At 50.7% G+C, this 13,713-nt stretch overlaps 1 protein-coding gene across 4 annotated transcripts in view; it reads right to left on the bottom strand.

Annotated features, from left to right (window-relative positions):
* Window positions 1–13,713, bottom strand: part of PCSK6 (proprotein convertase subtilisin/kexin type 6) — a 131,631-nt gene that overhangs the window by 56,881 nt on the left and 61,037 nt on the right. For all 4 annotated transcript variants that reach the window (XM_053912684.2, XM_053912685.2, XM_053912682.2 and 1 more), the window contains exon 7: window positions 2,565–2,737. In XM_053912684.2, the coding sequence (XP_053768659.1) occupies window positions 2,565–2,737 (173 nt within the window). The remainder of the gene's footprint in view (window positions 1–2,564; window positions 2,738–13,713) is intronic.

The following is a 13,713-nucleotide window of genomic DNA, read 5'->3' as shown; positions in this document are numbered from 1 at the left end:
GCCACCCGGCCAGGGCAGCGCCCCCATTGTTGAGCACGCATAGGAATCGCTGGGGCTCTTGTTCCTGGTGGGTCTGCAATCCTGCATTTCTATCGAGCTTCCAGGCAATGCCGGGGCTGCCGTTTCTGGACTCCGCTCTGAACGTCCAGGGTCTAAAATGCCAAAGGCCACTGCAGGGTCCATCTTCCCTTCTGGATGATACTTGAAGGGTCAGTGTTTCAGGGCTTCCTAGTGACCAACAGGCTCTGAGGCCTCTCCCGCGGCCAACCACCACCATGTCCCTGAGATGAAGTCAGGTTTTCTAGAAAAAAGACTGCAGGTGACAAATAGGTTGTTGAGGAGGAAGAGCAGGTGGAGGGAGGTGGTTTGGGCAGAGATCATTGAATTTCCAGGAGGATTTTCGGTGACAACTTCAGACAGCTGTGACAGAAGGCTCCCCATATGATGTACTTCCAGATAACTCAAAAAAAGAAGAGAAAAGAAAAGAAAACCTCAGGAATTCCAAAACACGGGACAAGAATGACAGGGAACCACAGGATCCCCCCTCTGCGACTTCCTCGGTCCCCTGACGGCTTGATGAAGCTCATGTCGCTCAGAATTCTGAGTGCAAAGAGCCGTCGCTGCGCCCTACACTTCCCAAAGTCCTGTGTGCACAAACCTAGTGAAGCCCAGGATGCCGATCACAGCCTGCAAACAAGCTTCCCCGCTCCCGGACACAGGGGGTGCCCCATCCTCAGCTCTCAAGTCTTTTGACGTCATCTCGTAGAAGGGACAGGCATGCAGGGTCCACACCATTCGAAGCAACGACTTCCATGCGGAACAGAATCTCTAATTCACAGCTTAAATTAGCTCAATTTGCAGGAGATTTCACTTGGCTTCAAGCATGAGATCCAAGTGATGTAGTGGGGGGCGGGAGCCAAGTATGGGGACGATGCGACATGGGGATTCAGCAACCCCTTGAGGGCGGCAGCTGAGCTGGTGATGGCTGAATCCTACAGGGTCCCCGGGCTGGCACCTGGCCAGGAGGTGATGGACACAGTGGTGAGGCCTGAGCCCTGGAAGGGTGAGGGGATGTCATGGGGTTAGGGGACATTCTAAGAGCTAAGTGCTCAATCCTCATACCAGGAAATTAATACCAGGAAAATAACCAAACTCAATATACCCAGGAAAACAGCCAAATCATATCATTTAGGAAAAGGAAATCATGAACAGATTTTTAAAACATTGCTCCTCTGTCCTGACTGATGTAGCTCAGTGGGTTGGGCGTCAGCCTGCAAAGCTAAAGGTCGCCAGTTCAATTCCCGGTCAGGGTACATGCTTGGGTTTTGGGCCAGGTCCCCAGTAGGGGGTGTGCTAGAGGCAACTGATCGATGTTTCTCTCACACATCAACATTTCTCTCTGTCTCTTTCTCCCTCCCTCCCTTCACTCTAAAAATAAATAAATGAACAAAATCTTAAAAGATTGCTCCTGTGCAGGGCAGGCAGGGGAGAGAAAGGCAGCCTTCACTCTAGCACTCTTGTACTATTTGGTTTATCCATTAACTCTGCATAAACTACATTTTAGTCACGCTGCATGAGTCGCTCTAAGATAAGAATTTTTTTTAAAGTCTAAGAATCTATAAATAATAAAATGGTCCCACCCCCTCCTCCCTCCTCCTGGCCCCTCTGTCCTGTGCCCAATAGGGGAAGTCAGAGGTTTAGATGCTGTCCAAGGATGCCTGGATTTCCTGCGCGAACCCCCGCCAGCATCATTGGGCCCCACCTTATGCTCTGGGCTGGGGCTGGTTGGGCCACCCAGGGCCACCTAGACGCTGACCACAGCTCCGTCTGTCTGGTCCAAGAAGCTGTCCTCGCCCAGAGAACCGCCTTGCCACCCTGCTTGTTATAGCTGGGTGGTGGCCAGCCCCACCTCCCGCTCACCCAGCCTGCCTGACTCACGAGGACCGGGAATGGATCACACCACAGAGAGACTGGGGCTGGGCCTCTGGGCCAGCCAGCCTCCCCTGTGTCCCCTGAGCCTGTCGCTGCTCTGTGTAGTCCCTGCTGAGGTTCCACCCCGCAAATTCTAACCATCTTGGGCTGCTTGTTGACAGGGAGGGGAGCAAGCGAGACCAAGACTTCCTGCTCCAGGGCCGCTGGCTTGGACCCCCCCACAGGACAGACACAGAAAGCTCCACGCTGGGTATTTCTTTGCGCAGCTGAGCCGAAGCCAGGACACCCCTCCTGCCACCTGCACAGTGCAAATAGAAGGCCACCCACCTGCTCACCGCCCTCAGGAGGGGCAGCCAGGCTCCAAGGCACAGAGTCCAGGCTGGGGGGTGCCTGCCTGGCATCCGCTGAGACGGCTGTTCCGTGATGAGGAGCTCGACTCCCACTCTGAGCCCCTCCCCTGAGCCCCTGAGTGACTGACTTTCCCCTCAGCCTGGCCCTGGCACAGTAGGACTTCCCAGTGCCATTTCGGGGCTCTGGACTGTGTCGCTCTGAATTTTCATTGTTAATTTTTTTTTTTTTTTTACTATTCCTCCACCCCCTCGAGCTCCCCCACAGCCCTGGCTCACTCACACCTTTTTAATGCCATACTCGAAGGCCTGCTTCGCCAGCTGGCCCGGCCCGTCCACCGTCTTCCCGTCGTCGTCTGGCCCCCAGCTGGCGCTGTAGACGGCGATGTAGTTGGGTCGGATGCCCAGGGACTTGGCCTCCACCACGTCGGTCACGTCCCCGTCCAGCATGCGGATGCCTGGAAGCAGAGAAGGCTCGGTGGGTGTGTGCTTGTACCTGCAGAGACGGCGAGCCTGGAGCAGGGCTCAGCCACGGAGCCGCCAGACCGCTTTGGGGGTTTGCCTGACGGCCTCTGGAACCCCTCTCTCCCTGGTCCACATACTCTGGCAGTGAAGAGAACAACGCTCCTTGGAAAAGAGAGGGTTCAAACGGTTCCCTCCACACCATGATGCCACATTGGTATTTAAAAATGGACATTCCTGTAACAGAACTCAGAGCCATTTCCAACTTCCCTAGCTGTTCAGAGTTTGTTTACTTCTCTGTCTTTTTAAAAATATTATTCCACCGCTGATTTATAATTAGGAGCTATTAACCTAGAAGCCAGAGGCCACGCCTCAGCCTACTGAGGGGGGGGGGGGGGCCGTGTCATCTCTGCGTGTGCTCCCTGCAGGGGCCTTTAGGAGTTGGGGTGTACGGCTTTCTTTAGGGAGTACCCTAAAAGGCGAGGGGTGAGTGGGGTCCCATGAGCCTCTCCCAGTGCCTGCCTCCTGGCCAGGGACTCTCCCTGGATCCCACCCTGGATCAGCACTCCACGCGGCTGCTCGACACGCACTGGCACCCCACTCGGAGTCCCCCCTACCCCCGAACACTCCCCGCACCAGGCCCAGATCCATGTGCTTGGTGCCCATACCCTTCTTCAAAACGAACTTTAAGTCTTAGAGCTACTTAACACATAACGGAAAAGGGGACTTTTTCTGGTTATAAGACTAATTTATGCTCTTTGCAGAAAGTCTGAGCAATAGAGGAATCACTAGTGATGATATTTGGATTATTTTCTTCTAGTATTTTTCTTTGCCTGCAGCACATAATTCTGTTCACGTCCGTCCCCACCGCCAACTGAACTTTATACAGAGCATTTCCCGGAGCCACAAAAGACTCTTCCAAGACGTGAGTATTAATGGTTGCAGCCCCCTCCCCTGCACCCCCCAGCTCAGGCAGCATTGGAGGTTCACCTCACCAAACAGAGGTCCCCCTCCCCCCACAGGCTGACTGGAAATATTCACTCTATATCCCAGAATCTACCTCAACATAGTAGGCACCCAAAACACAGAAACTCAGGATATCATTGATTTTTTAAAAACAAAATAGTGATTTTTCCCCCAAGGTGGTGCAGGCTGGAGCAAGTAGAGCCACAGGGAGAAGACTCTGTGAGCAGACACTGCCCCAGGCGCTCGGGGACCAACGTTTCCTGTAAGTTAAATCCTCCTGTGGCATCCGTTTAAAACTCTAGGTGTGGGATACTCTGCTGTCCCATCCCATCTCCCTCTCTGCTCCACAGCCTCTCCTCAGGAGTGGGTGACAAGGTGTCCACGTCTGCTGGCCACGTGGCACCATGTCAGTTTCTGAACTATGTGACAGCTTCCCTGGGCCATCCGGCAACCAGGCCACTGAGGTCCTGTCTTCGGGACATCGGGCTGCAGCGGCAGCAAAATTCCACAGACGGGATGCCATCAACAGCAGATGTTGATTTCTCACACTTCTGGAGGCTGGGAAGTTCAAGGTCGAGATGCCGGCCCACCCACTTCATGCCTCACAGACAGCCCCCTTCTCAACTCAAAAGGATGATTCACAGGAAGTGCCTGGCACTCGGCAGGTACTCAATGTACGTGTTAGAGGCTAGTTTGGCCCTGCTGAACTCCTGTTCCCCCATCTACAAAAACAGGGTTGATGACACCTACCTCCAGGGGTTGTTAAAAATAACTATTTTTTATCTTTTTCATATACTATTCGATGTGTAGGAAGGATGGCACATCACACAGATGTTTGTTACGACGCCTGATAAAATAACAGTCACTGTAAACCCCCCACCCAGTGCAAACAGGCACACGGCCCACTGCGGCCTCCACCAGGGCCCTGCCCCGCACCGCACAGAGCAGACCGCTCGGAATTCTGGGTTGTCCTTTCATCGCCTTTGAAAAACTACAGCACTTGAATACCATCAATTGTATGCGTGCTTAAACAATATGTTACTCAGTTTTGCTTGTGTTTGGAATCCACCCTTTGTCGGTGACATGTGGCGAAAATCTTTTCCCTGCTGATGGTCTCTGCCTTCCCACTTTGTTCAGAGTTGTTTGGTAAACAGAATCGGAACCGATTTCCCTTTGAAGGTCAAGGGAGTTAGAACGGGGGCCCGAATCTTTTCTGGCTTGTTGGGAGCTATCATAGGGCCCCGTCTCCTTTCCACAGGCTGGGCCACGCCTCCTCCGTTACATCAGCTCATTGTCCCGCCTCCTTTCTGACTTCTGGGTGGACATGAGGGACCAGGGCGGCCCAGGAAGTCTCCTTCTCTAGTCCCTGCTGTGTCCCTGGGCTCCTCTCGGCCACTGAACCCCAAAAGAAGGGTCACAACGAGTACCAGACATCAGCGGCATGGTGTGGTAAAGGTGTAACCCCCTGGCAAGATAAGGAGCAACTCGCAGTGGGGAAAAAGAGAGCAGAGGACAGAGAGCCCTGGAGTGGCAATTCCACCGTGTGACTTCGGGCCAGGGTCCCCAACTCTCCAAGCCCTGTTTTTCACGGGTAGTTTTTCAACTACCTGGCAGGGTAGCTGAGAGGATTAAGTGGATGTTGAGGCCCTGGCCTTGGTGTTGTTTGAGAAACAGGCTTCGTTCCTCAAACAGCCTTACTTTGGACAAAGGACTTTCTGGGGCAGGAGATTCAGGCAGCCAAAATCAACTCTGATCTTCTAGTGGGGAAATGCCACCCACTATTCTAGGGCTTCTCCATGCAAGTCATGGGTGCTAATGCTTATTCTTATTTTTTAATCCTCCCGAGGACATGTTTATTGACTTGAGAGAGAGAGAGGAAGGGGGAGAGAGAGAGAGAGAAACATTCATTGGTGCCTCCCCTACACACCCCGACTGGGGATTGAACCCGTAACCTAGGTATGTGCCCTGATGGGGAATCGAACCTGTAATCTCTTGGTGTGCAGGATGATGCTCCAACCAACTGAGCCACCCAGCCCGGCCAGGGCTGGATTGCCTATTTTAGCAAAGAAGAACGTGATGCCAGTAGCCATCCCCAAATACGTAAAAACATGACCGCAGTGATTTCCCGACAGCGCTCACGATGCCTTCCTCTTGGAAAACGAGTGACTGATGTGTGAGAAAAAAAGCCTAATGTATTCAGGTTTTCGAGAGCCATCTAGTTCCCCCACACTGACAGGTTGCCAACAAAGAAAAGGCAAATATTTTCAGTAGAAACCTGCTGTTCCAATATTAGCTTTAAACATGAATGGCTCCCTGGAAATGCCACATTGAAGAAAAACAATAATTTTTATAATGAAAAAAAAAGAAACCCATTTGTCACCAATGATGAGGCACAGAAATAATTGGGACAAATCATTTGGATGGCAGTTTAACTGCCAGTTGTTAGCAGGCTCACAGCGGCCGCAGCAGGCTCACAGTGGCCGCAGCAGGCTGGGTTCGGAGCTCATGGGGGCTGGTCTCCACTCTGGGGGCTAGCCGGTGGGCACTCGGTAGAAGCTGTTTTGAACAGAGAGATGGTGGTGCTTTGCAGGACCTGACGAATCTGTCTTTGGGCAAATAACTGACGGGTGCCGTCGGCACTACTGGCCCCAACAGACCCTTCTGCTTGTGGACGGGAGCTGACACAGGTCTGTCTCACTTTTTTTTTAAAGATTTTATTTATTTATTTTTAGAGAGAAGGGAGGGAAAAAGAGAGGGAGAGAGACATCAATGTGTGGTTGTCTCTCATGTGCCCCCTACTGGTGACCTGGACCACAATCCAGGCACGTGCCCTGACTGGGAATTGAACCAGCAACCCTTTGTTTCTCAGCCTGTGCTCAACCCACAGAGCTACACCAGCCAGAGCAGGCCTGTCTCACTTTAAATCATAGATGCTTTTCTACAAAATTGCCTGAAGCCAATCCTATTCATTTTCATTTTTTAATTTTTTTATTTATCAATTTTAGAGAAAGAGGAAAGGGGAGGAAGAGAGATCGATTTGTTGTTCCATTTACTGATGCACTCATTGGTTGATTCTTGTATGTGCCCTGACCAGGGAATCGAACCTACAACCTTGGCATATTGGGACAATGCTCTAGCCAACGGAGCTACCCGGCCAGGGCCCTAATCATATTTTAAATGCCCTTGGAGGGCTTGCTTAAATGAATGATTTTACAAGTCTCCAGGTAAAGTTCAGAAACCTACCAACACTTTTCCCACATTGACCCGACTCTCCGCCCCTCCCCCTGCTCCTACTTTGCACTGTGACTTCCCAATGACAGGCTCACATACTCCAGGGAAGGCCTGTCTCCATGCGATCGGCCCTGGGAAGCAACACGAGATGGCACTTCCCCTGAAAGTGCTCCTCGGAAGCGTCACGGTAAGGGGCAACGGGGAATTCGCAGTGTCACTGTTTGGGGACACGCGTTCTTTACAGAGGTAATTAAGCCAGAAGGAGGCCATAGAGACAAGCCCTAATCCTCTATGACTGGTGTCCTTGTAAGAAGAGGAAATTCAGACGCAGAAAAACCACAGTTCAAGGGACGACCATGTGAGGACACAGAGAGAGGCAGCCATCTGCAAGCCAAGGGCAGAGGCCGCAGAAGAAACCAAACCTGCTGAGGCCTTGATCTTGGACTTCCAGCTTCCAGAACTGAGAGAAAGCAAATTTCTATCGGGCAAGCAAAAATAAAAAGGAGGGGAGGAAGCAAGGTGGTGCACCTGCATGCACACACGTGTGTGCACATATGTCCACTCATGCACGTGAGAACACATGCACGTGTGCACGGACAATTAGGAGTCCATGTGGGCACACATGCATGTTCACGTGCACACCCGAATGCACATGCACGTGGTTAGGAGCACACATGAGCCCATGCATGCACTCACACACTCGCATGTCCACATGTGTGTGCAAGCACACCCATCCCGATACAGGAAGTCAGCTAGTGGCCGGGTCGCTGGCGTCTGGAGGGAGGCAGGCAGGGGAGGTGCCCAGCAGGGCCCACTTTTGCTTATTGAGAAGTAATGTATTTTGCCATCAGCAAATGAAGGGCAATGCGAGAGCAATGAACAGTGGCAAGTGAAATTAGCTTGTAGCTTCCTGAGTGTGACAGATAGGCCTTCCCAACACATTTTGCTCATTAATCCTGAGTTTACTGCAGTAAATCCACAGAGGACTGGACTGTTGTGTTTTCGTCTGGTTTTCCCCACTAAAACCATATAGTTTACTCTGCTCTACCAGCAGCCACTCGGGGCCAAGAGAGGCTCGACGGTCACTGAGAAATGCTACCAGACCTAACAGGTTCCTCATTACTGGGGAAGACAGTGGCAGGGCTTCCGGATCTCTGACAATGCCCGCGCATGAGAAGCTCGGCCTGCGCATGCCAGGCAGCGGTGGGTGGTCTGCAAGATGCCAGGGCACGCCTCAGTCACCTTTGTCACACGCAGGACTCAGGGTCATGCTGAGCTTCTCCTGGCCTCCTGCTGGAGCGGATCCATGTCCCTGCAGCGTGGAGGTGTGGCCGGGGCCAGGGGTGGCCCGTGAGCTCCTGGACATGTCCTGCCGTGGACTCTGGGTCCATGGGATGAGGCCCCTGCCAGGGAGGGTCTCGCACTGACCATGTCTTTTACTTTCTGTTTTCTGATGCTTTGATATCTTGGGGCCTGGCTCGCTCTTGGTTGGGGGGGTGGGCAGACATCCCACATCCCCGAGTTGGCCAAGTCCTAGAGATCACCAGCCACTACACCATGTTTGCTTCCTTCATGTACAGACCAACCAATCCCAAGCCCACATCCCAAGCAACTCCTTCAGGGGGTCTCATACCCAGGACCACCAACTCTGTGACCGCCACCCCAGGGCCAGGCACGAGACAGTGAGGGGCAGCCCCTACAGCCCGAGCCCTGAGAATACTCTGAATGGCCAACCCAAACCTGCCCAACCGGCCCTGCCAGTTCCTTCCTACGGAAACCACACGAAGGCTTCAGTCCACTGGTTCTCTCGCTCCCTCTGCCCCCGGCTGCCCCTGGGGCTGCCCTGTGTGGCCCCCCATGGTGCAGCGTGGCCCCTCCTTGGGAACCCTGTCAGAAACTCCGTTCCATGCCATCATGTCCTGTTTGGTTGGCCTCGCCAGACCTAAATAAGTAATAACGGAAAGTGTATTTTCAGCCAGGACACTCCTTCCTGAGCAGGTGCTGCCGATTTGGCACACAATGGTAGACTGAAAGAGCCTCGGGAAGAAGGATCTGGAGTTTTGACGTCCAGACTGGTGTTCACGGTCTGCCCCACCAGGCAACAGGGGCCGGGGAACAATGGTGAGTCACCCAGGGGTCAGTGACAGCGGGCAGCGTGGGGCAGCGGCAAGAACAGCCAGCTTCTGAGCCCAATGGGGCACCCCTATGTACACCCCGCACGAGGGGACAGCAGGGACCCTGAGAGGACGTGCCCTTGTGACAGAGTGGGCGGGGCGAGCCCATGCCTGAGCTGGCCCCTGAAGGAGACGGGAGGGTGGTGGAAAGAATGACCACACCACCAGGAAAGGAAGACAACAGCCCTGACACCAACAAAGGCCACCCGAGAGCATGTTACGTGAACTTGAATGTGCTCTCTGCCCATCGGATCGGGAGCAAGGCCGCTCCCCATTCAGTGTCTGAGAGGACAATCTCAGAAGCCATGGCCGTGCAGCCCTGTGGCACACGAGAGCCAGTGCCACATGTCCTCTGGGGGTGGCTGTGGCCAGAGACCTGGGGAGGGCATGGCCACCAGGAGACTGAAGGCGCTGTGGCTGAGGCTTGTCCATCTCCTCTTCCCCGGGGCTCCTGCTGAACCCAGGGAAGCTCAGACCCAGCAGGTGGGGGCCTTTGAAGAGAATGTGGGGGTGAGAGGGGAACCCCAGTTCCCTGAGAGTGCCAGGCCCCTAATTCTGTAGATGCCCACATTCACTCAATCCCCGCAAACCTCCCAGAGCACTTGAACTCCCACTGCAGCCGCAAATGCACTCGAGGTCTGGGAAGATGAGCCTGTGTCTTCACCTGTCCTCTGAAAACACTCACAGGCCTCGGCTGCCGAACGGAAACACGAATGAGACTGCAGCCTGTGACTCTGAATTAACATAATGAGCTCATCTGCGGGCCCGGATGAATTTCGCTGTGATGTGCTTAACATCTTCATGTTGATGAGAAACGTGATTCAGTGCCCCCGTCAAAACGTGGAGCAAAATCCTGCAGAGACAGTTTCCTGACGGTGTCCCACATTTTCTTCCCAGAAACAGATGAAAGAACAGGCTGCAAAGATGTACGGACTTTGTGCGGCCTGAGCGAGGGAGATTTCCTGTCTCAAAGCGCCTGCCAGGCCCCAGGAGGGCAGGTCGTGGAAGCCTCCAGGGGCCCTGCTGCTCTGCCGCCTGCTCCCAGCGGCTGCGGGATGTGTCACTCAAAGAAGCTAGGTGACACTTGTCCTGCCATAGGAATATGTCTGAATCTTGCTAAGCACCTGCACGGCTGAGGAAGTTGTCCAAAACTAGGCACCTTCTGAAGCTAGAGGGGAGAGGGTCCCACTCGCCTGCCCCATGGGCGGTGGGCTGTCCAGACACAGCATGTTCTGTTCAGGCCGCATGGACACCTGGCTCCCTGGAGAGCCTGCCTCACTGGATGCGGGCAGGGGCAGGAAGCCAGCAGGACCACAGGCGGCAGCCAGGCTCACACCTGCGCCCTGCAGTGTGACAGCGGCCCAAACACTTCCAGAGGTGTCCTGGTGAGCCCGATGATAGTGACAGTGGTGAACTGACGGCTCAGGGGATGCAGCCAAGCCAGACAGCTGTTCCCCCACCAGTGCCAACCAGAAGCAGATGGGTAAGAGGGAAGAAGCATCGCAGGGCATTGCATTAAAAGAAAAAAAAAAAAAGGCTAACAGCCCTGGCTAGTATGGCTCAGTTTTTCGGAGCCTCATCCCATAAACCAAAAGGTTGTGGGTTCAATTCCCAGTCAGGGCACATGCCTGGGTTGCAGGTTCGGTCCCCAAGGCAAGGGGTGTGCAAGGGGGCTGCTGATTGATGTCTTATATCGATGTTTCTCTCCCTTTCTCTCTCTCTTCCATTTAAAGATTTTATTTATTTACTTTTAGACAGAGGAGAAGAGAAGGAGAAAGAGAGGGAGAGAAACATCAATGTGTGGTTGCCTCTTGCACACCCCCTACTGGGGACCTGATTCACAACCGAGGCCTGTGCCCTGACTGGGAATTGAACCAGTGACCCTTTGGTTCACAGACTGGTGCTCCATCCACTGAGCCACACCAGCTAGGGTTTTCCTTCCTCTCTTTCTAAAGTCACTATGCATGTCCTCAGGTGAGGATTTAAAAAAACGGTTAACAGAGTAAGAAAAGAAAAGTTAAGGGAGAAGACAGGGCTAGGAGTGATGACCGCTATCCTTTCTCTCTACCTTCCCATGCCATTCCCATGATCAGAGGCCGAGAGAGAGAAGCAAGGGCAAATTACGTTTGGAAGGAGTATGAGTTTGGTCAAGGAAGAGAATACATGTTCACCTCCTTTTTGCTTCCGTTCCTGCTCACAGGCTCGGTGGCCACTGTCCCCATCTGTCACTGCCATATCCTAGCACCAAAGCTCTGTGACTGCAGAGGAACAATCCAGGCAACAGGCCAGCAAGAGGGCTCAACAACAGGATGCAGGGCACAGAGGAAAGGAAGAGTGTGCCGGGAGATAGAACAGCAGAAACTGCCCGATCTCAACACCAGAGAGAAAAGAGACTACAAAAAACCCCTAAACCAACGGCAGCAACATCTCAATAGAAAGGAAATGGGTCTCAGAGGCTTGTGGAACGCTGATGAAAGATCATGTCACTGAGTCCCAGAAGGAGAGGGGAAAGAAGAGAGGACTCGAAAAGGACTAGAAGAAATAATGGCTATGCTCTGTCCAAAGCTGGCCAGACACCCACCTATAGTTGCAAGAGGCTTTCCTTCTCCTCTTGGATTTTCTGAATTATGGTTGACAATTGAAGCCAAAATTTTAATATTTGCCCTGGCCAGGTGGCTCAGTTGGTCTGAAAGTCATCCCGTGCACCAAAAGGTTGTGAGTTCGATTCCCGGTCAGGGCACATACCTAGTGTGCAGGTTCAGTCCCCCATCGGGGCGTGTATGGGAGGCAACCAATGGATGTTTCTCTCTCACATCGATGTTTCTCTGTCTCTCTCTCAGATCAACAAATTAACTCAAAGTGGATCTCTCAAAATGGAAAACAAAACTCTAAAACTTTTAGAAAAAAAATAGAATATCTTTAGAATCTAAGACAAGGCAAAAATTCTTAGATTGAAACAAACAAGCAAAAAACATGATCCGTGAAAAGGAAAAGCTGATAAATTGGATTTCATTAAAAATCAACTCTTTTAACTCTGCCAAATGCCCTGTTAAAGAGGATGAAAAGACCAGCTACAGAGTGGGAGAAAATATTCACAAGCAAGATAATCATCAAAGGATGAGCAGCTAGAATATATAAAGAACTCTCAACACTCAGCAGTTAAAAATCAAACACCTCGTTTAGAGAGTAAGCAAAAGGCATGACAAGGCAGTTCACTGAAGAGGGTAGAGAGAAGGCAAATATGCCCATGAGCAGATGTCAAACATCACTGGCCTTCGGGAATTGCCAATTAATGGGCTACCACTACATACCTATCAAATAGCTAAAAAAAAAAAAAAAAAAAACAACCCCAAACCAAACAAAAAGAAAAACAAAAAACCCAAAAAACAAAAAACAGTGATAATACCAAATGCTGGCAAGTATGCAAAGAAAATGGATCACCCAGACATTGCTAATGAGACTATAAAGCTGCTCTGAAAAACAATTTGCCAGTTTCTTAAAAAATAAACGTGATGATTATACAACCCAGACATTATACTCCTGGACATTTATCCCAAAGAAATGAGGACTTACATTTCCATCAAAACCTATTCAAGCATGCTGGTAGGCGCTCTATTTGTAAGAGTCCCCTAATGGAAACAACCCGGACGCCCTTCGATGGGTGGTGGATGGTTAAAATCAACGGTGGCAAGTCCCTACCATGGAATGCTGCTTATTAACAAAAAGGTTTCAAGAGAAACTCCAAATCTATACTTTTATATAAAATCTCTTCCTTCATAAATGTTTGCTAAAGTTTTATTAAAAATAACACTGGTGTGGGTCATACAGATCACGTATGTGGCCTGCGTGCCCCAAGCTGTAGCCTCTGATCGAATTTATGTCAATTTTTGTCCTAAGTAAGTGCAGAACCAAAATACTCTTCACACACCCATTGGAATAATTACAAAAATTGAACATGAGTTGGACCACCAAGAAATTCTCACCAACTCTGAAAAGACAGATATTACACAGACACAGTCTCTGGTTCTGATGCAGTAAGTTAAAAATGAGCAACAAAAGGAATGCCAAAAAAAAAATCTATGCAGTTGGAACAAATTTTAAATTCCTTATAAAGAGAAAAATCAAGGCTGAAAATAATTTTCCAGAAGTGAGTAACAAGGACACTATAATTTAGCCAGAGAGGAATAATGAGAGGGAAATTTATAAAACATTTATTTGCTTATGAGAGAACATCAAAGGCAGAAAGCAAGGAACTCAGCATTCTATTCAAGGGGCTAGAAAAGAACAACAATAATGAAAATTTCAAAGCCGAAGGAATTAATTAAAAAAAAGTAGAAATGCGTGAATTAGAAAATAAAAGAACAATAAAAAACAATATAAATATAGTTCTTTTAAAAAAGTGATTTTGTAGGAAATAGCCAATTTTTCATTAGTCTGATCAAGGTCAAAAGAAAAGATACCACAAATGAGATTAGGAACAATTATAGGTCTAAATACGGAAGATAGATATTTTTAACTAGTGATGTTAAATTTCTATGTCACGTATTTGAAAATCTGGACAAATGGAGTATCTTATGGGGAAATTAAACTACCAAAATTCA

The sequence above is a fragment of the Desmodus rotundus genome, chromosome 10 (assembly GCF_022682495.2).
Source record: "Desmodus rotundus isolate HL8 chromosome 10, HLdesRot8A.1, whole genome shotgun sequence".
Taxonomy (NCBI): domain Eukaryota; kingdom Metazoa; phylum Chordata; class Mammalia; order Chiroptera; family Phyllostomidae; genus Desmodus; species Desmodus rotundus.
The sequence above is the reverse complement of the archived record's forward strand: the minus strand, read 5'-3'. Positions and strand labels throughout refer to the sequence as shown.